Source organism: Taeniopygia guttata, chromosome 9, assembly GCF_048771995.1.
Source record: "Taeniopygia guttata chromosome 9, bTaeGut7.mat, whole genome shotgun sequence".
In the NCBI taxonomy this organism is placed as follows: domain Eukaryota; kingdom Metazoa; phylum Chordata; class Aves; order Passeriformes; family Estrildidae; genus Taeniopygia; species Taeniopygia guttata.
In genome coordinates, this window is record NC_133034.1 from 24,682,213 (window position 1) to 24,706,458 (window position 24,246).

Below are 24,246 nucleotides of genomic sequence, written 5' to 3' on the forward strand. Positions count from 1 at the left end.
GGAAAGGGGGGAATGGAAAGGGGGGAATGGAAAGTGTAAGTGGAGTTTGAGGGCCAGGCTGCAAGCAGCCCACAAGAAGCATCCAGGGAAATGCAAAGTTTGTGAAATTGCTCCATTGTCCTTATTTTGGGTATTAAAGTCGTGGGATCACAGAATCACAGCACGGTGTGGGATGGAAGGGACACCAAAGGATGGCAGTATCCCATCCAGGTTCCAACACCGGAAGGTTTCTCTTCTCCAAAGTCATTTTTCTTGAGCTCCTTGCTCCAAAAGGTTCTTGCTATATTAGACAAACCTTTCAAACAGCTACTTTTTATCTGTAAAAAGCTCCAGTATGCTGTCAAATTTCACCTTCTTGCACCAAAAATGACCTGAATCTTGTGTGCAGGAGATAATCAATTGCTTTCTGATTAAAAGATGCTCTTTTTGAATAAAATATGCCCTTAGTGAGGCACAACCACTTGTGATTTAGGCCAAAGGATTTATTTATTTACCTTTTCAAGGTGTAGAAAGCAAAGGGCTGACTTTTACCTGAGCTGCTGATCAACACATTCACTTCCCAGCTGTGTCATGAATTTGATAAGGAACCATGGAGGAAAGTCAAAACAACCTCTCAAAACATGCAGGTATCATGTTGTGAATCAGCTGCAAACTCCTCTTGGACACAAATCACTTCATTTCACTTGATACGTGTCTGTTCAGAGTCCTGCCAAAACAGAAATGTGTTATTAAATGAATTATGTTCATCTGCTCTGAACTGGCACAGATTCCGTGAAATCTGAGTATCTCAGTTTGCAACAGTGGCTGTGAAAAACAGGGTCTTAAATTACAAGGCTTCGCTGGAAAAGCAGTTGTGCAGCAAATTGGAGAGTTTCAGTGACAAACTTGAGGATTTCAGTGACAAACTCCAGTGTTTTTGTAAAAAATGTGAGCGTTTCAGTGACAAGCTCAAGGGTTTTTGGAAAAAAAACAAAAACTCAGGGATTTCAGTGAAAAACTCAAGGGTTTCTGTAAAAAATTCAAGGGCTTCAGTGACAAACTCAAGGATTTTGTAAAAAACTCCATGGTTTCTGGGACAAACTCGAGGGGTTTTGTAAAAAACTCGAGGATTTCTGTGACAAACTCGAGGATTTCATTGCCACTTGAGGGAGCTCAAAGATAATTGTCCTTGCAGAGCCACCTGGAGTTTCCTAATTCCAGGGAGACAATTTCTATCCACAGATCAAATGGATAACTTTGGGAAGCAAAGCTAAATCGAGCCCGAGGTTGTGTTTATCTTGTTCTGTGTAACATCAGGCTCTTTATCAGAGAGTAGGAAATTACAGCCACGCATCCAGAATATTTAACAGGAGGAAAAGACACTTTTCCATTTGCCAATTCCCACTATTTGCCTTTCCCCCAATCACCTCCACCTTGCTGTGACCCTGCTGTGGCTGAGATGCTCCTGTGAGCTCAGCCCCGATTCCCACATGCACTGCATGAGTGTTTATGTCCCAAATAAACACAGTGGATTGCTCTTAAACTCAGCCTTTAGAATGTTGATTAGAGATGCAGTTGCTGCCTCCCCATAAATCAGAGCACTTAAAGTGCCATATGATCCCAAATGCTGTGGTTAGCAGCAGCAGATGGAGGAAATGCTGTGTACAGGACTTTATGGGGGCCATAAAACCCTTGTGCCTGTGGCCTCCCCTCCTTGCACAGATCAGTCAGGTGCAGGGAGCACTCAGGACAGCAAACACTCCCAGGAAACAGGGAGGAGTTTCAGGGTTCAGCTGCTCAGTTATTGCTGTCTTTGGGGAGACTGACACAAAGCAGGAGCTGTGTTTCACATTATTAAATTGACTCCACCACCATTACCCCATTATCCATTTTCTGAAGGAAAAATCTCATGCTTCCCCCCCTGCAAACAGTTTTTATTCCCTCCATGTGCTGAGGAATGGGTTATTACAAACCTCTGTGTCTCACTCAAACACTGTTGGGCATTTATGCACCATCCCAAGACAAGCCTGACTCCTTCAAGGTGCTGGGAGGAGGCTGAGGAAGCTTTTCTGCCCCATAAATCTCTCTGAGAGCAAAGATCCCAGCCTGAGGAAGCTCCTGTGGCTGGGAGGGATCCTGTGCCACAGCAAACAGCTCCTGCCTGTGCCAAGTGCCACGAGCACTGAGCAGGGAGGGTTTATGGCTCCTTGTGCTAAATATTGTTCAGTATTGTTCTGATTTTTCCTGAAATTCACAGCTCTTCTGAGGACAGCTGCTGCCAGGCTCCTTCTCCAACAGCCAGCTCAGGTAATGGAGTGAAAACACTCCCTGGAGAGTGCAGGAGCACCATTAATGATCTGTAGCTTCTCAGAAAATCCTCCATCAGAGGATTTTCTGATGTTCCAGGCCAGGCTGGACAGGGCTTGGAGCAGCCTGGTCCTCTGGAAGGTGTGGCATGAGATGATTTTAAGGTCTCTTCCCACCCAAACCAGCCTGGAAATTCAGAGCTTTGGGCTGTGGGGACTATAACTGAATTTCTGGATAATACTTGAACTTGGCTCCATGCACAGCTTTGCCTTTATGCCTGTTTTCCTCAGAATACACAAATTCCTGGTGGACCTTAACAGTGCTAAGTTCTAAAAATCCCCAGGTTATTTGCTGGAAATACTGAACAACAGCTGCCTGAGAGCCACTGAGCATTTCCTGGATAGTTCATCTTTGAAAAGATGCCTTCTCAAAACATTTACACTTCTTAAAACCCTCCTGTTTCTTCCAGCAGGATGGACATGAAGGATTTGAGGACATGAAGGATGTCACAGGAATTTCAGGAGGCAGCTCTGATCCTGAATCAAATGCTGGAGGGTGGTGCCACCCATTCCTCTGGGAATGAAGGAAGTTCCCACCCTGGACAAGGCTCTGCTTCCCTCCCTGCTGAAGCCAAGGAGAGCTCACTGTCACCAGGCTCCTCATCCTCTGGAGAAGGGAGTGCTGGCAATGGATGGGACAGGGAACTGCTCCCACTGCCTCGGTGGCAGGGCTGCAGTGCCCCCCTGGCACCCCTGTAACCACAGAAACCACCCTGTTCCCAAATCCCAGCACCCAGCTGTGGGACACCCCAAGGGTGCAGCTCCTCTCTCCAGGCTCCTGCAGTCCCCTCTCACCCCTGTAATCACAGAAACCACCCTGTTCCCAAATCCCAGCACCCAGCTGTGGGACACCCCAAAGATCCAGCTCCTCTCTCCAGGCTCCTGCAGGCCCCTCTCAGCTCTGTTCTCCCCCTCAGTTCCTTCATTCCAGAGCAGATCTCCTGCCAGCTCCTGCTTTTTTCCTGCCCACAGCTGAGCATTTTCTGCACATCCAGCAGCCCCTCCTCAGGCATTTCCTCTGCCCTCGAGAGGCTGAACTCTGCTGGAGGCTTTCCAAGACCTGGCTGAGGTGGGGTGGATTTCTTTCCTTCTCTCTGCTGCAGCCTGGAGAAGTTTCCAAGCAAACAACTTGATTCAGTGGTGCCGTTGTTCCCTGAGCTTTAATTCCTTTGCTGATATACCTGATCCCTCACTTCCAAATTCATTCCTCCCCTCAGTGGAATTCCTTCTCACCAGCTCTCCCAGGCCTTGGATCTGAGGAAATTCAAGTAAATTCTATCCCTGTAGTTGACATGGTTATGTTAAATATTCTCATTGGGTTGACATTGTTTAAAATAAAACAAAAAATGAAAAATCACAATTTTTGCAATAGTTCTGAGTCATCTCCATGTATCCAGCTTTATCTCTGAGTATGATACCATGGGGAAAAAATTACAGAAAGCTCTAATTTTGAGGAAAAGAGATAAAAGGTGGGAAAGGGGAAGCATAATCATTTCCTTATAGGCAAAGAATTGGAAACAAGCTGGAGAGGGGAGGAAAAAAACATTTCGCAAACTGATAATTCAAATTAGAGGACAAGAAATTCTGCCTAAGTATTTGTTAAAGTAAGGGGCTGGAGAGAGAGATGAAATGTAATTTTCTTTTTCATTTCCTTCAAAGAGTCAATGAGAAATTATTCTGTACAGCAAAAAAAAAAAAAAAATCACTTGTGATCTAATTCTGAAAATATATTGTTTCCTTTCGAAGCATCTTGCTCAACATTTGATTTCACAGTTTCACTCACAGATTACAATTCTTTGCATTTTTATATCCCTGACCTCCCCACCTTGTGGTTTCCAAGTGCAAACAATTTCCTCAATGTTATTCATGGCCTGGGAGAAGGAAAGGAGAGGGTTCACGTTGTTCCCCTGAAATGACAAGTGAATAAATACAAGGTGAGTAACTGAAATATTCCCCTCACCTTCCCTGGCACCACAGCCAGCTCATCCCCACTCAGGACATGTGAAGGGAATTATTCCTAGCCCGGAGTTTCAAGGAAAGGTCATTCCAGCTTCCCTGGCTTGGAAATTCTGTCATTTCTTGGGGACCTCCAGGACTCACCTTCTTCCCTCAAGGCAGGAAAATGGTGCTGTGCTTTCACCACCTGAGTCTGAGCTGCTCCTGGGCTCCACATGGTCCTTGAAAGGAGGAAAAGAACAGAAACCCTTGAAAAGAACCTGGTTTGAGCAGGGGGAAATGAGTAAAGTAAGTTCTCAGATGGTTTGAGTGGAAATTGTGCTGTGCTTGGAGAACCTTTCCCTCACAACTTGGTTTGTTTCTATTTTTTCCTCTTCCATTTAGGCAAATCCTGAGTTCCATCCACGCCTTACCACCAGCACAAGGAACTGATCCCAGAGACATGGGAGGCCACGTGGGATTTTACCTCTCCCTGCTTCCAGTGGGAACAACATTCCCAATGATGTCAATGTTTAAGTGACAGATTTGCACATATAAACCAAATTCTCCTTGGATGGGGAGGAGATCCCACCACACTGACCTGGCCATGGACAGCTCCTGTGGAATCTGCTTTGGTTACACTCAGAGGAGCTGAAACCCTTTTGAACCACAAGTCCTTTTTTCCTTTTAAAATCATCTCAGATTCCTTAAAGTTGGAAAAGATCTCCAGGACCATCAGTCCAGCTGTTGACCCAGCAATAAACATCATTCTCAGGATTTTTAAACACTTCCAGGGACAGGGACTCCACCACTCCCTGCATGGTAGCCAGGAGATTAAGCCAGATTAGAAGAAATTAGAGAGAAAATAAATGAAGTTTTCTTTTTTCTCTTATCTGGAAGGCAAATACAGGTTTGTTTGTTTTTTTTTTTTTCCCCGGAAATTTGAGATCCACAACCACAAAGCATTCATAGAAAATACAACTCCAACTTCAAATATCTGACATCTGACAACAAGTGCCAAGGGCATGGCTCTGGAAAGCGATAGGGAATGGAAAATGGGGAGGGAGAACTGAACTCAGGAAAGGGAACAGATAAAAATCCTGCTTTAGAGAGCCATGCCAAGTAGGAACAGCCCATCCTGCAGCTGGAGTGTTTGCTTCCTTGTCTGAGTTGCTGGCAAACCACGAACTCACACGTCTTATGTTCCACTCCAACAATAAGAGCTTTGGGGCAAGCCTTGGCTCCAGCAGCCCGAGCTGAATTCCCTGGATCCAGCTGACATTGAGCCTGCTGGGAAAGGAGCCCTCATTGCTTTGGGATTGCACCCCTGGGGTTCTGCCCAAGCCTGGTAACCACTGGCGTGTTTTGCTTGGCTCCTCTGAGTTTACACCCCCACCAAAAGAGGAGAAACAACTGATGATGGCATTTAAAACTCCTTAAAATCTGATTATTGCAGGGAATTAGAGCCAGCAGATGCACTGGAGATAAGGGGTGGGACAAGCACATCTGAGCCCTGCTCTGGTGCTGCTGGGGAGGAGGGGTGGCACCACCACCAAAATTCAGATCACAGCTCTGACAGGGGTTCCAAATCTGCATCCTCATGAGCCCAAACCTTTCTTTTCCAAAGTCACTTCACCAAAATCATGCTGCAAAAGTTGGTCATAATTCATCAGATTTGTATAATTTTTTTTTTTTTGTCTAGAACTCACATGTTCAAGTTTTCTCTTCCTTTTAAGGCTGCCTGTTCCTTCCCTGCTGAGCATTCCTGCCTCCAGCCTGAGCTGTCCCAACATCCTTTCAGCTTCTGCTCCACACATTCCCAGCCCATTTCCCTGCACCCACTTTCTGCTCACCAAGCAAAACTGGAGCTTTTTTATAAGCTTCTTACACTGACACCTGAAAGAGCAGTGCTGCTGTCAGCACATTCCCAGCCTTTCTTCCCTGGGAATATTTCCCAGAGCCAGCCTCACACCCTGCGTGCCCCAAAGGAGAAGTGATTTCCCTGCAAAGCTGAAGGGCTGGGATCCTCAGGGATCCCACCCAGCACAAAGTGCCTGATAGTGGCTGTGGATGGTGTCCAGCAGCTCCTCATGGCCCAGCAACCTTCCCAAACACCGAGTGCTTCCAGGAAATAGGAAACAAACACCCATCCCACAGCACTGGGAAGAGGGCCTGGATGAATCACTGCTCCCCACACACGCATCTTCAAGGAAATGAGGAAAAATAAATGGGGTCCAAGCAGCATAATTGGCTCCCTGGGGGCCTTGGCTGGGGGTTTATCCTCCAGCCACAGCATCCCAATCCCCATGGATTCAGTGCCTGGCTCAATCCCACTTTGGGGCTGGAAGGAAAGCACCAACAAGCAGCTCTGCTGACGCAGCAGCCTGCTGTGGATCTGGAAGAAAACCTTTGTGCTGTTGCAATGTTTTCCTTGTTGCTTTGTGCACTCTGCAAACAGACTTGGCAAGCGGGCATTGTTACCCTGGGATCCTCCCCCAGGGTTTATTCGGGGTGTTTAATACCTGCCACAGCCATCCTGCATTTCTCTGAGCTGGCACTGAATGCTGGCCCCGAAGTGACAATTTATTCTCGGTTCTGTTGGCTCAGGATAAGCCTCAAAGCCAATAATGGTTATAAAAGTGTCCCCCTCCCAAACTGTCCCACCCCCAGGGCTTGGGGATGCTCCTGCTGGTTGTTCCCATCACCTCTCAGCTAAGGGATAAGCAAGAAAAAACAGGGACAAAATGTCTGAAATTCCTGTTCTGATCACCAGCTGGGAAGGTGCTTTAGCCCCCAGACACTGCTGGCTCCATAACAAGGTTCTCTTTGGGGTGGAATCATGGAATGGTTTGGGATGGCAGGACCTTAAAGCTCATCCAGCCCCACCCCTGCCACGGGCAGGGACACCTCCCGCTGTCCCAGGCTGCTCCAGCCTGGCCTTGGGCAGTGCCAGAGATCCAGGGGCAGCCACAGCTGCTCTGGGAATTCCATCTCAGCCCCTCCCCACCCTCAGAGGGAGGAATTCCTTCCCAAGATCCCACCTAAATATCTCCTCCTTTAGTTTAAAGCCATTCCCCCTTGTCCTGGCACCCCAGGTCCTTGTCCAAGGTTCCTCTCCAGCTCTTTCAGGCTCCCTTTAGGTCTTGGAAGGCCCCAATTAAATCTCCCCAGATCTTTTCCTTCTCCAGGCTGAACACCCCAACCTTCAGCCAACAGTCTGAGAAAAGTCTCCTGCAGCCAACTGCAGAAAATCCAACAGCTTCTTCAAATTCTGCACTTTTAGTTAATTAAGAAGATTGATTACGGAAACCCAAGTTGCTTTATCAGCAAGACTCACCTGAACCAGACTCTCCTAAACTCCTGCCCCTTCCTTGCTTTGGAAAGGAAACACAGCAAATGGAAAGATGGAAACACAGCAAAAATAAAAGAAAGAAGAATTGATTTGGTTTGATTTTTGGTATTGATCTTCTCCCCCTGACATTTCTTTTAACACACAACCTATTTCTGTTACCTTCACCAGCTCATCGAAACCTTCTCTTGCTTTGTGTCAGAACTGTTTTCTGTTCCACTCACAATGAGCAATTAGATCATTCCTGCCAAAAATCTGGGTGAGTTCAGCACAGGTGCTGTGACTCTTCCCCTGGGATTGCCAGGCATTTCCTCTCCCAACCATGGGAAATATTAATATCACTCCCCTCCCTTTTAAGAGTCTTGCTATGAAATGGCGAATCAAACCTAAATCAAATTTAGGTATAAATTAGGTATCCGCTGCCTCTGAAACCTCACTATCACTACAAATATGGAAAACTGATCAGTAGATTTAAGAAGGCTGGGAAAAAAATTATTAAAAATAAATCTCTGACCTTTGGAGCTGTTAGAATCAGTGCGATTCCCCCAGCAGCACCTTCTGAATGCAGCAGGAAAGTGGATCCTGGGCCTTGGATGGGGTGTCCTTGCGCCCTTCCAACGGTGTCCCTGCAATTCAGGAGTTCTCCATGTGAACAATTCCCCTGGGGAAGAGGCTCTGGAGCACAGCCAGGGGATTCTCCAGGGGAAGGAAAAGGGCTCTGTGGTGATGGGAGCATTTCCCATGATTGTGCTTTAAATACCCTCAGCACTCACTCCCCTCCCATTGTTCTGCTCTGGAATCAAGGGCAGCCAGGATCAGGGAAAAAAGGGAACCAAAATGGCAATACAGGTTGAAGCTTTCTGCAGGGAAACTCTGCAATGGCTTTCACAGAAAAAAGGGAAAGTTCTCCCTTTTTCCTTTATGTAAGAATTTCCCTTAAACTTTCTCTATTTGTTTGGACAATCAAATACTCAAATAAAAATCCTTTCAGAGGGAAAGGTGGATGATATGAGGGATTCAACCACAATATCACTTCAATCATGGGTTACACCTCTCTCACTAAATATATATATATATTTATTTATCATTTATGTAGATGTGGCAGTGTGTTGTTTGTAAACACATCACCAATCTAAAAATGATAGCACCAGGCTCTTAACTGGCAGCAAATTATTTAATCTGGGATAATTTCATTAATTTCACCCATACAAATACTTCAGCACATTCTGTAACACCAATACCTGGAAGAATAAAATTCCACAACTCTGAAGGCATTTTTTCTTTGGAAAAAAAAAATTAACTAACCCATCCTGGACTTGGCTTTCTATTCTAAACCAAACCTAAACATTATAACCCCAATCCCTCCCTGGGGGGGTGGGAGGGGCTGGGTTGGAATTCCCAGAGCAGCTGTGGCTGCCCCTGGATCTCTGGAAGTGTCCCAGGCCAGGCTGGAGCAGCCTGGGACAGTGGAAGTTGTCCCTGCCCGTAGCAGGGGCTGGGAATGTGAGATTTAAGGTCCCTTCCAACCCATCCAGTCTGGAATTCCATGATTCCGTGAACATTGGAAGGTACCAAAGAACCATTTTCCAAGCCAGAACCACCATTTAGACGATAAATAGACATTTAGACATGAAACTCTTCCCATTTCCATTTTCTGTCTCTCCTAAAAACTCCCACTCTGTAGGAAAACCACTAAACATCAGTGGCCATTGCAGCTTTTCTGGTCCACTGCTCCAGTGGAGCACAGGGAATGGTGAGCACAGCCCTGGTCCCTCCCTCCCTGGGATGGGGCTGGTGATGTGGTGGGGAAGCTGTGCCAGCTCACACCAACTCCCTCCCTCTTCCCAGGGATGAAAGTGGAGGAGCTTTCTCCTTGTAGTGCCTCCATGGGGAATGAAAGCTGCTGGGAATGACTGTGCCCCTCTCCTGCTCTCCACAAGCTGTTCCTTGAGCCTGACATGCTTTGGGCAGTTGCTGACTGGATCAAAGCCACGCTGAGCTCATGGCTCTCGCCTCTCCCTTGGAGTTTGTGCAGGATAAACACTGGTCAGGCACTCAGCACTGCCCACACTGAACTTTGCAAAAGCTGCCATTTCACCAGAAGTTTTCATCCAAATCTTCAGTTGGACTCCCCCATCCTCCTGCTGGTCAAGGCTGTGGAGAAATAAACACAGTGGTGCTGATACATTTCATGAGGAAACAAGGCCATGTTTGTCCTAACACCGTGACTAATCCAGGGGAAAAAGATCATTTTCTCAGAAGTTCTGGGAACACAGTGATGCAGAAAAGAACAAAGAGGAGTTATTGCTAATCACAACCAAGAAAACGAGATTATTGTGAGATAATTCACTGGCCAATGAGAGAGGAGAGAAACCAAACCATTCATCAGTATGGAAATGAGATTTTATATACATTAATTACTTAAAAGAATTGGACATAACTGCTCTGATGTTTTAATTCCATGCCCATTTAATACTCAGGCTAAAATGTAATCCTAGTTGATTTTTAAGTCCCAGGAGTGGTGCCTACAAGAGCCAAATATGAACTTTGCAATACAAACAAATCACAATGTGGATTTTGATTTGTTCTTTGATATTGTAGGGGTTCCAGAAGAATAACCTGCCTTTCTTTCTGTCAGGGTGCTCAGTCTGTTTCAATCACTTGGGTACTGGAAATCCTGCAGAAGAGTAAAATTAAAAACCTGTGAATTATCATCACACATTTTATAGGTGAGCTGAAAATTGGGTAATAGAATTACAGAATCATTAAGGCTGGAAAATATCTCCAACATCATGAAATCCAATGAACAATTCCATGGGTAATTTATGTATCTACTGACATAAATACAGGGTATAAATGTTTAACTTTGAGCAAATCTTTAAAAAAACCTAAGTACAAAGTTCGCATGTGAAGATAAAAGGCCACATTTAAGTTAATTAATCTCCCTGCAACACAAATTATTCTTAGAACAGAATTGACAATAAATTCTATCTGTTTTCCACACTAAATAACATCCCCAGCTACTCAAGGAAGGTCTCAATGAGGAATATTTTTGTGTATTATTTTGTCTAAGAGATGTTAACAATTATGAAATCAATAATGTCAGGATCACCTTTGAGGTGTGCCCAGAGCAGTGAGGGTGCAGGGCTGTCCCCACAGGGGTTCCTGTCCCTTTTGGGTTTTGATGAAAGGAACCTCAGAGCTCAGCATCTCCAGCTCCTGGAGAAGGGCACAGACAGGGGATCCAGTGAGCAGGACATGGAAAATTCCCTCCTCTCTGAGGGGCCACTGTCACCTTGCAGAGAGGGGTGGCTGGTGAGACTGTGCTGAGGAATTTTGGTGAGAATCCCTCTGCTGTCCTCACCTTATATCAAACATCCCTGAGGCATCACCCCCTTGTTGTGCAAATATTTAATCCCTTCTCCAAACATTGTGCAACCAAACACCTGCCAAGTTATTGTGCTGTTGCAGCCCTCGTTTCACAGGGACTGAATCTTACAGAATCACTGTCAAAAAGTCAGCAGTACAAGGGGATTTCTATTGCTATCAGGTAAGTAAATGTTAGCCTCAAACAAATTAAAGTTTTGTGGGGTGAGGGGTTGTGCCTCCACGTCCATCATCTGCCAGGAATTCAGTCTGAGCAGTGCTGTAGAGGCTTCATTTCAGATTCCCACATTTAGGGATCTGCCCAAACATCTCTGGAGAGGCAGAACTGCTGCAAGAGCTGTCCAAGAACCAAACATCCCAACTGAGCTCCCCTGTGACAGCCATCGAGCACTCCAAACAGCAGATATTCCCCTCAGCAGCTCAGCTCCAAAGGGCTGTTTAATTACTGTTTGTTTTTAAACAGGCCTGAGCATGATCCCACATGCTTTTGTTACAGTTTCACAAGGCAACACAGTGATTTCAGGTTATTAACAGGGATTATTTGCTGCCCCTGTTTATTCCTGGCTCTGGGTGATGGGATCTCACTGGGCATGGAAGGGATTTGTTTCTCTGGAAAGCTTTCTCTGTTCCATAGCAGCTCCAGAATTCAAAGGAAATGGTCCCAAAGAGGTTTGCCAAATGTTCTGTGTCTCTCTCCAACATCAGGATCACAGTGATCATCTGTAATGATTCACTCCCTGTTTATAATCCATGTCCTCTCACTTTCCTGGGATAAGGTCATGGCAGGTTTATTCCAATTTCCTTGCAAAACAACATTTGGGGAAGTGTAATAAAAGAGGATCCTGTAAATGCTGATGTGCTTGGGAGTTTCTGTGCTTCTTTGTTTCACTGGGGTCACAAGGGTTTTTTTCTGTGTGGGAATGTCTAACACTGCAAAAGTATTGGTTTGGTACAGTAAAAATACCAAAGTGAATGAAATGGGGCATTTAAGGTGACTTTACACCATCAACCTTCAGGCTGGAGGAGCCTCCAAGCACCAGCAGCAGAAGTGCTGGACAATTCACTGGAGAAGTGGGAACAGCAGCTAAAGAGCCCAGAAACTTCCTGGTGCCATTTCAATTGTATAGGACCTTGGCACACATTTTAAACCCAGCATAAAAATACACAAAATAATGCACACAGCATCAATGAGCTTGTTTTGGCTAGAAGGTGTTACCCAGACCTTCCTGGATGATTTAAATATTGTCCCTTAAAAGTCAGGTGCTGGGGTGACCTAATTATGGCCTTCCAGTACCTGAAAGGAGCTTCTAGAAAGATGGAAAAAGACAATTTGCAAGGGGCTGGAGTGACAGAATGGCTGCTGACACAAAATACAAATATTTCTTTTGAATAAAAATCCTATCTGTGATTTAAAAATAATCAGAAGCCTTCAAACCCAAATTTTCCTGGAATAAATCAATATAAATTTCCTCACTAAATCAATACCCATATTTTATTCCTATAGGTAAGGTCAGCCCAACAATGCATTAAAAAGTGACCAATTCTTGATTAATCCATCAAAATATTTTTAGAGTAATTAAAAAAATGGGATTAATTATTGAGAATAAATCCCAAATCAGTTAAAATTAAGTAACAGAACTTGTTCATAACTACAACAAGATGGTGAAGTTAAAACTGGAAAAGTTGCACAACCAAATAAAGTGAATTTTGTCCAAATTCACTGTATTAAATTACGGTCAGCTGGTAATGATTGTGAGTCAGTGAGGTCTGGTGTGTACAGGGCATATAGAAATCGCTCCAAATATGAAACTAATTAGGAATAATTGGCCTCTAAACAAGCACTTGATGTATGAAAAAGGAAAATACAAACCTTAGAATGCTTTTTAGAGCCACTGCCTGAACCAAGCCTCGTTTGCAGTTCCAAAGGGTCCAAGTCAGCTGTGACAGAAGTGTGATGCAAACCACCTCGGGGGCTTCCCAGAATGTCCTGGTTCCTGCAGGGGACAGAGAAGGGGATGGGACAGAGCTCTGTGAGATGGAACTGGCACCAGCTCCGTCCTCTTTGCTGCAGCAAATGATGTGGGATGAGAGGGGAAAAATACTGTAAAGGACAAAACCTACCTACCCCACATTCTAATTAGCCAGAATATACAGAATGATGGAATTATGGAATGGTTTGGGTTGGAAAGGACCTTAAATCCCATCCAGCCCACCCCAGCCATGGCAGGGACACCTCCCACTGTCCCTGGTGCTCCAAGCCCTGTCCAGCCCGGCCTTGGGCACTGCCAGGGATCCAGGGGCAGCCACAGCTGCTCTGGGCACCCTGTGCCAGGGCCTGCCCACCCTCCCAGCCAGGAATTTTTCCCAATCTCCCATCCATCCCTGCCCTCTGGCAGTGGAATTCATTCCCTGTGTCCTGTCCCTCCATCCCTTGGAAATAGTCTCCCTCCATCCTTCCTGCAGGCCCTTCAGATGAGGCCACAAGTGAAATCACCCCAAAGCTTCTCCAGGCTGAGCAATCCCCATTCTCCAGCCTTTTCTCCCAACAGATCTGCTCCATCCCTCTGATCATCCTCAGGTTCACTCCAGCAGTGGATGCATCTTTCCAGGTCAGGTAATTCCCTCATCTCCTTTGGTTCAGCTCTGACACACTGCAGAGCTTCATTTCACCCTCACCACAGAGCCTGAAGCAACCTTGGCTCTTGAAGGATGCACTTCCAGCTTTTACAGGTCCAAAACCCTCAGAGCTTAAAATAAATACATTTCCTAAATGTTGTGGAAGCACAAAACCTTGTGCTTGTACACAGTTACAAACATGCCCCAGCCTTGACCTGGACCTGTTCAGTATCTGAACTTCTGTTTTTCACAAGTCAATTTGTTTTGTAAATTCAGATCAACGGCAGACTACGGCAGCATGATCCCCGCAGCAGTGTCGGAGACTGCCCTGGGGTTGTCCCTGCTTTGTCACAGGGTTCAGTGCCCTGTCACACTGACTCTGGGTTACTCACAGCCCCGGGCTGCCCTGGGGAGGAAGGAAACTGCCCTGTCACTGGGACAGCAGCAAAGGAAGTGTATCCAAAGTCCGGGATGGAGGCAGCGCCCCAGGGCTCGGCTCTGAGCCTGGCAGGCTTTTTGTGACAAAACCGCATTTAGAGGCTTTTACCTCTTTTTAAGAAACTCCCCCACAACCGAAGGCGGTGTGAAACCCCTGCGCAGGGTGGGTTTAACTCCTTCCCCGAGCAGCAGGAGAAGCCGCTCCCGCCCCACCCTCCCGACATCCTGCACCAAAGGCTCCTCACCGGCCGGCCCCGCTCGCCTTTCCAAGGAGCGGCGCTTCCTGCGCTCCCACGGGATCCTCGGCGCTCGTCCCACACCCAGGGCGCTGCAGGAAGGGCAGGACAGGACACAGCTGGCACTGCCCGACCCCTCCCGCTGCCAGCCGAGGGCAATCCGCTGTGGATCTCGGTCTAAAAGGGACGTCTGCGCTGCCACCACAGCGAGGAGAACGAGAAGATGTTGCTTTCTTCCAGAAAAATATTGGAGACAAACATGCCACGTGTCCCAGTAAAGAAAAAATCATCCTCCAGCTAGCCTTGGCACCAGGCAGGGACACCTTCCGCTAGTCCGGGTTGCTCCAAGCCCCCTCCAGCCTGGCATGAAAAGATACAAACTGTTAATTACAGAATCTATTTCAGGAAGGAAAATCATAATCTACAAATTCAGGAAAATTAGCTGGGTGATATGAAAAACTGTATTAAGGAATGATATTATACCTTTACTGTAATAATTCTTTCCCTCACTTAGGAAAGCTTCAGAAATACTACATTTCCAGTTCTGTGAAAAAGTATTCCAGTAATAAAAAGAGACTTAAAGCTCCACAGGAGACAGTTTGAGTCCTTAACCAGAGTTTTGATTTAGTTTTGATTTACTTCTCTGAGGTCCCAGCCCAGAAACCTGCCCCAATACTCATGCAGAGCACAAAAATAGATTCCCAGCTGCACATACAAACCCCTGTCTGCTGGGATGGTAATTGAGCAGGTCATTAAAAATCAGCTTTTTTAACACAGGAAGTGCTGAGCCTTTAACATTTTACCACATTCAGTCTCTCCAAGGGAGATGCTTCCAGGAGGAGCAGGGCAACAAGCCCACTTCTATCCCAAACATAATTTTAAGGGAATCTGGCTGCTTTCTCTGTTGATTTTCTTCATGTTACCAAGACATGACTAAACTGGTTCCAAAAACTTTGCTAAGTGATATTTATCCCAGAGATGAATGCTTCTTGTGCATTATACTTGGAATATTTCTGCTGTGTCCCAGGCAAAGCGTGCCATGGTCTGAGCGAGGCTCTGGACTTTTGGGAGGTGTTGAGTTGTGGTAACGCTGAGAAGGAGCTAACTGCGTTTTTCCAACCATTACCTGTGTGTGCTCTGATCTGTGTCAGGACTGCACATCTGGCTCGAGCTGCAGGCGCCCTTCAGACAAATCCTGTGACCCTCAGTGTCCCTGGCTCCCCTCAGAACTCCCAGTCCTGCACAAGTTCCAGCATCTTTCAAGTCCCCCAGGCCCCCTCATCTCCTCTCAGAATCCCTGATCCCCCCTGGCTTCCCTTAGGACCCCTGAATTCCCTCTGACCCCCCCAGAATCCCTGCTCCCCCCCAAGCTCCTCTGGCTCCCCTCAATTCCCCCTGGTCCCTCTGAAGTCCCCTAGCTGCCCTCCAAGTCCTCGGTGCCCCTCAAATCCTCCTGGTTTCTCTCAGAACTGCTGGTCCCCATCAAGTGTCCCAGGCTCCCCTCAGTACCTGACACCCCTCAAATTCCCCATGCCCCCCTCAGAAACCTCTGACCCCCTCAAATTCCCCCGGCTCCCATTGGAAACCTCCAACCCCCTCAAATTCTCTGGACTCCCCTCAGAAGCCTCCGACCCCCTCAATTTTTCCAGGCTCCCCTCACTACCTAACAGCCCTCAAATTCTCCAGGCTCCCATCAGAAGCCTCCGACCTCCTCAAATTACCCCAGCTCCCCTCAGAAACCTCTGACCCCCTCAATTTTTCCAGGTTCCCCATAGTACCTGACACCCCTCAAATTCTCTGGGCTCCCCTTGGAAGCCTCTGACCCCCTCAAATTCCCCCAGCTCCCCTTGGAAGTCTCAGACCCCCTGAAATTCTCTGGGCTCCCCTCAGTACCTGACACCCCTCAAATTCCCCATGCACCCCTAGAAGCCTCCGACCCCTCCAATTCTCTGGGCTCCCCTCAGAAGCCTCCGACCCCTCCAATTCTCTGGGCTCCCCTCAGAAGCCTCCGACCCCCTCAAATTCCCTCAGCTCCCCTCAGAAGCCTCTGACCCCCTCAAATTCCCTCAGCTCCCCTCGGAAGTCTCAGCCCCCTCAAACCCCCTTGCTCCCCTCAATACCCCGATCCCTCTCAAGTCCCCCCAGCGTGTTCAACCCTCCGTGTCCCCATCGCGCCCGGCTCCCCTCAGCGCGGGGCTGTGGGTGGGAGGGCTGAGGGACTGAGGGAGGGGAGTCGCGGCCGGGCCGGGCCGGGCGCTGCCGCGGGCGGAGGGCGGGCGGGCCGCGCTATTTGTACGGGAGCGGGGCCGAGCCCGCCCAGTGCCCGCCGCTGCCCGCACCATGCCGGGGCTCCGCTCCTCACCGCCCGCCCTGCTGCTGCTGTTCCTGCTCGCCCTGCCCCGGGGCAGCCGGGCCGGGCAGGCGCTGGAGCCCGGCAGCCGCTCGGCCGCGGCGGCGGCGCGGGTGGCCCTGCAGTACCGCAACTCCCAGGCGGGATCGCTCGGCGGGCTCCGGGCGCTCGGGCAGGTCCGCAAGGCTACGCTGAAGGTAAGCGGGGAGCCGGCGGGTAAGTGTGATTAAGAGTAGTTATTACCTTAGTATTGTTAGTAGTTATTGCATTAGTATTGTTAGCAGTTATTACGTTAGTATTGTTATATGTAACCGAGCTGAGCGCGTTCCCACGCAGGGCACCGGGCGCCTTCCCGCGTCCCTCAAGAGCCGCTGCCCCATCCTCGGGGACACCCGAGTGAGGGTCTCATCAGGGATCGCTGTCCCTTATCCCCTTCCTCAGGGACACCCGGGTCTCCTCAGGGATCGCTGTCCCTTATCCCCATCCTCAGGGACCCCTGGCTCTCCTCAGGGATCACTGTCCCCTTCCTCAGGGGCCGCTGTCCCACAGCCTCGTCCCTCCTGAGACCCCTGGCTCTCCTCAGGAGCTGCTTTGATGCGGTTCCCACCAGAAAAATGTACCTTAATCTTCCAAAAATCACCTGGAATTGAGGTGGCAGAACGGGACAGGAGTCCCAGAGAGGAGCAGCTACGGGGACAGAGCCTTCCCGTCATGGGGAGCTTGCCAGGGATGCTCAAGGTGGTGCTCGGGGTAGAGTCCTCCTCCTCCTCCAGGTTTGGGGTTTTCTTTTTACAGCTTATTCACCTTCTGAAAGTACAGGATCAGGCAAAAACTTCTGGGGAATGTTTGTCCCGGGCTGTAGATCCTGGAAGGAATGCATCACCTTCCTGGGGAGCCGAGGGATGGGATTTAAATCCAGCTCTGTGCTCCTGCTGCTGGGCAGCTCCTGAGAGCAAGGACTGCTTATTCTGGGTTCCCAGAACAAATTCTGGATCCTGGATTCTGCTGGGCAGCTCCTGAGAGCAAAGGCTGCTTGTTCTACGTTCCCAGTGTGAGGTGCCAAAGGCAGCACTGGATTCCACTGGATCCTTTCCAGGATCTGGAGATCTTCCACCACTTGTCCTGTGCAGCTCCTAAAACTGAGTAAGAGGGTGTAGTGTTAAATCTCCCCCTTTAAAAAAGATATTCCAAACCAACTAGAAATATCTAGGATGCATTAATTAATGCAGCCCTTGTATTATAGAGATCACTGGGTGCTGAGCATGGAAATGCTCCTGGGATATTGAAGTTTTCCTGTGAAATTGCTACAAACACCTATGACAGGAATTCTCTGTTATTTCATACTCTCCAAAAGTACACATGCTCCTTCTGTAGCTCCTGGGCACTTTGCATATGTCTACATGTAAATATTTCCGTATATAAACACCTGTGCCTGGCTGAGGAATAAGTGAATATTTATGTGAATATTTGTGGGGAGGGAAAGGGGTTTTTCCAACCTCTATCAGCCACCTGTCTCCTCATACAGGAAGGCAAATAATTGGCTCATTATAGAGAAGTGAAATTGCTCCTTATTTCCTCAGTGCTGGGTGCTGTAGGAGCTCCCTGGAACCACTCTCTGTAGTTTATTTCCTTTTTTTTTTTTTTTTTTTTTTGCACACTCTATGAAAACAAGAGGAGAAATGCACTAAAAGTGGGCACTTCCTTCTTTCCTGTCCTCCCCTGGAAAAAAATGAAAAGAATTTCCTGCAAGGAATTTACTGTATTACGTGAAGGCAAGAGGCAGAAATATTGGGATTTAGGTATTTTCTTAGGTTTGTCTGGTTTTTTAATTATTTTTGAAAGTAGGCTAATTTCCTATTGGTTACTTTATTACTGGATCTTGTAAAATCAGGATAATTTTTAGTGGAATTTAATAATGAGCACTGTAATTGAATACTGACTTTATTAGCCCATGAACTGTTGAAACTGGTAATTGGAAACAGGACTGGGAATTCTCTTAGATGGGAAAGATCTTCCAAGTTAGGTAAAATGAGACTTTCTTTCCTGGCAACAAAATGCCAAACCTGGAATAATCCCTACCTTGCTGCTGGATGCAGATGGTTTTTGCTGTCCCTTCTTTTCTCTTGACCAAGGATCTTCTAGGAAACAGCAGCTCCAGGAGTTGTTGTCCTGCACTTTAAAATACACTTTTGAGAATGAAGCATTAGTTTGTGCCAGCTGAAGATCCCAGAATTGAAAGGGAAGATTCTGGGAGTTGTTTCCCATCCCAAGCTGCCCTGGAAATCCTAATTTAGGAGTAGGGAGGTGAAAGGTAAAGGGAATAGCCAGGTGACCCCGTGCAATATTTGTGTAAATTGGAGTAGGAAATGCAATTTTCAAATACCCAGGTGGACATTTCACAGTCTCACCTGGACACAAGAGCAACCCTGGAACAACCTCTGCTGCCTGGTGTCAGAAATCAGTGAGAAATGTTCTGTTCATGTCCAGCAGTCAGAGCCCCACGGCTGGGAAAGGCAGAATCCACAGCAGGGACAGCTCTGACTCCTTCTCCAGCTTCTCCCTGCTCAGTGATCCAGGCAAAAACTGATCCTGGGGGAAAATCCTGCTGGGAAAACAGAGATGGGAACCTCCTCAGGAGGTGGGGAGAGAGGGATCCTCCCTTTCCGTGCCTCTGGGGAGTGAGGGGAGTGCAAACTGATTGAAAACTGATTGGAAACGGATTCCTTGGGGAGCTGCTGTGAAGCTGCTCTGAAATTGCTGTTTTGGCCTTCCCAGGACTAAAAATCTGTCAGGAAAGTTGTGGTGAATTGGAGCCCAGAAGTAAAAGAATCCTGTGACCCAGATATTGAGTGGAAAAATGAATTACTCACTTGTTTTCTTCTCTTTTTGGACACTTTTATCTTTGGCTGCTTCCCTGGGGGTTGCCAGACATCCCTGAGCTCTGCTCAGCCCACACTCTGGGATTGGGTAACAGCATTTTGGGATGAGAGTGGGGAAAAATAGTGGAAATAAAAGTTTTTTCTGTGGGACTTTTGTACAGTTTTGTGCCAAATGGAGCTTCTCCCTTCTCCCTGGTGAGCTCAGGAAGACTCAGGTGTTCACACCAAACTAAATATTTGTTTTAGCTGGGTAGCATCATTTGAAAGCTGTCTAGGCAGCAGTAGTAGGGTGGTAGTAGCTACTAGTAGTACTGTGGGGAGTTGTTGCAAGTCAGGAGGGAATCTCTGCTTCAAAACCCCCAGAAACACAGAATTCTGTGCTCTTTTAAAAGTTCTGCTGACTATTGCAGCTCCTCTCTCCTGCAGGACTGATGACACACAGGAGTAATCCTGGGTCATTGTAAAAATCCCCAAATTCAGTCAGATCAGGGGTGTTGTAACCCATAGCAACAACACCTTTCGGGTGACTTTTTTAGAATCTTAGACTTAAATGTGGTTATTGCACACGGTGAGATGCTTCTAAACCTAATTTCACCACACTCACTCCTTTGGTGAGCCTGCATTTCAGAAAGCCAGCTTGCACTGCCCTGCCCATGTCCCACTGTCACTTGGAGGACAATGTTTGAGGCACTACACAAAAAGGGCACAAGGGGAGAAGGAGGATGCAGAGAAGAAAGAAATTATCAAAAAGTCTGAGCTCATCCTCCCTGTTTCCTGCACCTCCTTCATGGTGAGATTTGGCTCCACACTGGACTTGCCTCATCCCAACGCTCCAGGAGGGGATTTTATAAAAATAGTGTGACTAAAGCAATTGTTTACCTGCATTTTCCAGCTCTGTGTGGGTGCCACAGGCAGGTGCTGAGCTGAGGATCTGCTGTGGGTATGAAACTTCACTCACCTTGTACCATTAAACATTTCCTGGGAAGTGTGCTGGGAACAGGAAGGCTCAGGATTAGATAAATAACACACAAAGGTATGCTTTGGGTCCTGCAAACAGCCAGAATTGTATTTCCACACCAAGAAAGACTAAAAATCAGCAATGCTGCACTCAAATCCAGGGAATTTCAGAAGGACCTTCCCTCCTCAGAGCTCCTTGCAGCACATAAGGCTTTAATTCCACTGCTGGCTCCATCTTCTCTTCCAGAACATCCCAGAGTCTGGCCACAAGTATTACCTGCAGTTCAGCACTGAGGACTACAGGACTGGGGTGAGTTCCTGCTCTTCCTCCTCACCCGGGGCATTAAATCGACTCCAGCAGCTCCAAAACAGGGACATTTGTGTCCTACATGGATCTGCCACCATGGAAAGACCTTCCTGCTCCTCCCTGCCAGTCTTTGCTCTGAGGCTCACCAGGCCTCAGTCCCAAAGGGAATTCTGGCTGGAGTCACTGAGGCAGCCAAAGGCCTGTGTGGAACTGTGCAGTGGCCCGAGCTGGGTGGCAGTGGGACAGAGAGAGCCCTGTTCCCTTCTGTGCTCCCCATTCCCCTTCTGTGCCCCCCATTCCCCCTCTGTGCTCCCCATTCCCCTTCTGTGCTCCCTGTTCCCCTGTCAGGTCCCCATTCCCCCTCTCAGGTCCCCGTTTTCCTGCTGTCCACAGCCCAAAATGGGAACCAGGAGTTGGCTGCTCCATGTTCTTTCAATTCCACCCCCCTCCATTCACTCTGCCCCAGCTGTCAGCAGCATTTTACTGTCCTCTTCCTTCACACACACTTTGTGGAATTCAAGTGATTTTCAGAACTTACTGTGAAGCCTTAGATTATTTTTGTTTCAAGGCTGGCACAACGAAAGTCCCTGTTATCAATTAATGTTGTTTCTTGAGCTCTCACAAACATATTTCCAAGATGACTTAGAGCGTTGTCATGTCCTGAAAGCAGGACAAGCATTAATCAAAACCTTCTGTTAAATCCCTTTAGCCTTGTGGCTTTAACCTCTTTCCTGGAAAAAAGAAAAATAAAATCCTTCTTGACACTTTCCTAACCCCTGAACAGCTTCATACAAAGAGTGAGCTGCTGGTAAATAAAATCTTGATTAAAAAGAACAGTTTTAAACTCTCCCTTGACAGGAAGATGCTGGGAACTGCCTGGCTACAGTGCTGTATCCAAAGAAAAAGTCTCGTCCTGTTGTCAGCATCAAGTGCTCCCACACCAAAGACCAGAAGGAAATCCAGGAAGAAGACAACAGATTTTACCAAAGGATCAGGCACCAAAGCAAACCAATAACTGCAAACAACATTCCAGGTATATTCCTCCAAATATTCACCTGTATTTCACTTTATCTCAAAGGCCATGAAGGACAAAGCATTTGAAAAGGAGACACATTACTGACCATAGCACCCAGGGATTTTTGGGAGAACAGAGCCCCTCTGGATTTACCACTGGCACTCAGCACCATCCTGGGAGGTGGTTTGGGTTTAAAAGCAGCTCCACACCACTTTTAAGTCAAATAAATGCAGATTGTCCTCCAGGAATAACGAGTGCCCAAACCCACACACCTCCCCAGCTGTGGTTGGAAATTCACTGAGGATGACCCAACACAATTTTCCCATCCTGGAAAAATTCCATCTTTCCTCCCAGCTAGGTAAGGACTCCCTTTATTGTGGATTTTTAGGTTTCTTACCTCATCATGGGGATTCCTCTCTTGGCAGTGTCAATTGTGCCACTTTTACTCCCCTGGGACTGCAGGTTCAGCATCGTTCCCCTCCCGGTGACACATCAGAGGGAGGAGCCCCATGCAGGAATGGTGTGCCAGGCAAAACTGCTCTGAGGTTCATCGTTCTTCGCTGCCCAGCCAGAATTAACATTATTTTCTCTTTCTCCTTGCCTTGCAGACAGCTATGGCAACATTGAGCCTGCCCTGGAGCCAGTGTGGGCTCTGGCTGTGGCTGGCAGCAGCTCCATCATGTGGGAGAAGTCCACGGAGACCTTGGGATACTTCCTGGCCCAAGTGAAGTCTGTGAGGCAGTGGGTGAGTGGGGCAGGAGGGACAGCAGCACAGAGCCTGCTCTCAGGGGATTCCCCAGATCCCAGGGCCTGCTCCTCACCAGCAGCTCCACCTCTGCACGAGCACTTTGTCCAGGTTTTGCTGGGAAACTCTCCTGAGCTGGATGTGCAGGAGTGGCTTCTGCAGGGGCTGCAGCTCCTGGGCCCCAGAGCAGAGCCCAGCAGCTCTGCCCCAGGCTGGGCAGCAGCTCCAAGGCCTGCAGCACATCCAGCAGCACTTCCAGAGCCCTCAGCCAGCTGGGAGCCACGGGCAGGATCCAGCTTTGGCTCCTCAGCTGTTCTGCATCTCTCTGAAGGAGAGGCTCATGTAATGCTCAGATGGAACTGAGGGTTAAAATCCAATTAATTAGCACCTTGTTTCAGTGCAAACAGGCTGCTGAGCCACACAGCTCTTGGTTTCCTCAAACATTCCATGCAGGAAGGGCTCCTAATTCCATCTTTCCATGATCAAAGCCCATCTCACTGCAGCCACAGCCACAGGGCCCTGCTCACCTCCTTCCCTGAGCTCCAGGAAATCACAGCAGACATTTAAACAATATAAACCTGTGCTCCTGATAATTCTTTCCTCTTTTACACCTGCCCAGATCAGGAAAGATGATTTTATCGAGTTTGACTACACTGTGCTACTGCATGAAATGCCAACCCAGGTAAGGCAGTGCAGGTGAAGAACCCCTCCTGCCAGCAGGAGAGGAGCTGCATCAGGTGATGAGATCCGTGTTTGAATCCCTTCTGCAGGAAATCATCTCCTGCCACATGCGCCTGACGTGGCTCCCCGGGCGGCCTCTGAAAGTGAAACATTTCTGTGCCTCCGAGGGCCACGGGGCAGAGGAGGGCTCTGGGGCAGAGTCTGGATCAGCTGCTGCGCCTTCAGCTGAAAAGGGAGCCAGTTTCTAAGTGAAATCCTCAGTTTTGTGGCTATGGATCCAGTCAGCAAGTCCTTGTGTTGACAGACCTGGAGCTGGGATCATCCTTCCATGCAAGTCAGCGATTGGGAGTTTCACTGATTGTTCTGTGCCAAAATCAATTCCTGTCCCTTCTTCAGCTGCGAGATTCAAGTTCTGCAGCTCTTCCTGAACCCTCTGCTACTCCATATATACACAGATGAACATACAGCAGTTGATTTGATGTCACAATTAACTGTTACTTAAGAGTTTGTATACAAAATTAATATATTTGGATAAAAATCGTGAGCAAAGTGTTAATCTGTCACTAAGAGAGATTTGCCTACTAATTTTTTGTCATGTTTTGGGCTAGAATCATGCTGATTTTTAACTCACATCTCCAATAAACCAAATGCCATCACTCAGGGTCGAGGCTGGGTTTTCCTTCTGCTGCTGCTGGAGCCCAAATTTCCACCTTTTCTGTCACCTCGAATCAAACCAGACCTGCCGAGCCAGGGAGGCTCCTCGTGGAGGAATCCCCATGTTTGGGAACAGCTCCTGTGTCATTCCTGCCATGGCTTTGTCGTGGCTCTGTCCTGTGCCACCAAATTCTCCAGCTGGCTTCCCAGCAGATCCATCAGTGTCCCGCCTCTGCTCACTGCAATGTTCCCAACCTGTCCCAAAGTTACCTTTTTCCCCATCAGCCAGGTTTGTGGCAGGATAAATGAAATCCTTAATTTCCTGAGGAGCAGAGGCTCTGGGGTGGCTGTT

At 47.8% G+C, this 24,246-nt stretch overlaps 1 protein-coding gene and 1 long non-coding RNA gene across 8 annotated transcripts; one reads left to right on the plus strand and one right to left on the minus strand.

Moving 5' to 3' along the window:
- Nucleotides 1-461: 461 nt before the first annotated feature.
- On the minus strand, nt 462-15,592 carry LOC115496402 (uncharacterized). 7 transcript variants are annotated; one of them, XR_012057413.1, is made up of 7 exons: nt 14,316-15,592; nt 12,887-13,010; nt 9,706-9,783; nt 8,144-8,255; nt 4,446-4,522; nt 4,171-4,252; nt 462-706 (listed from the first exon to the last, which is right to left on the minus strand). It is a non-coding gene; the product is annotated as an uncharacterized lncRNA (long non-coding RNA). The 7 variants fall into 7 exon arrangements; XR_012057412.1 differs by having other exon boundaries at nt 9,706-10,306; XR_012057410.1 differs by having other exon boundaries at nt 8,144-9,783.
- A 1,000-nt stretch (nt 15,593-16,592) lies between these two features.
- Nucleotides 16,593-23,896, plus strand: RARRES1 (retinoic acid receptor responder 1). Its single transcript, XM_030280059.4, has 6 exons — nt 16,593-16,853; nt 20,740-20,802; nt 21,658-21,832; nt 22,423-22,559; nt 23,179-23,241; nt 23,330-23,896. Exons 1-6 carry the CDS (start codon nt 16,647-16,649, stop codon nt 23,486-23,488), a joined length of 804 nt encoding a protein of 267 aa, XP_030135919.4. The 5' UTR covers nt 16,593-16,646; the 3' UTR covers nt 23,489-23,896.
- The last annotated feature ends 350 nt before the right edge of the window (nt 23,897-24,246 follow it).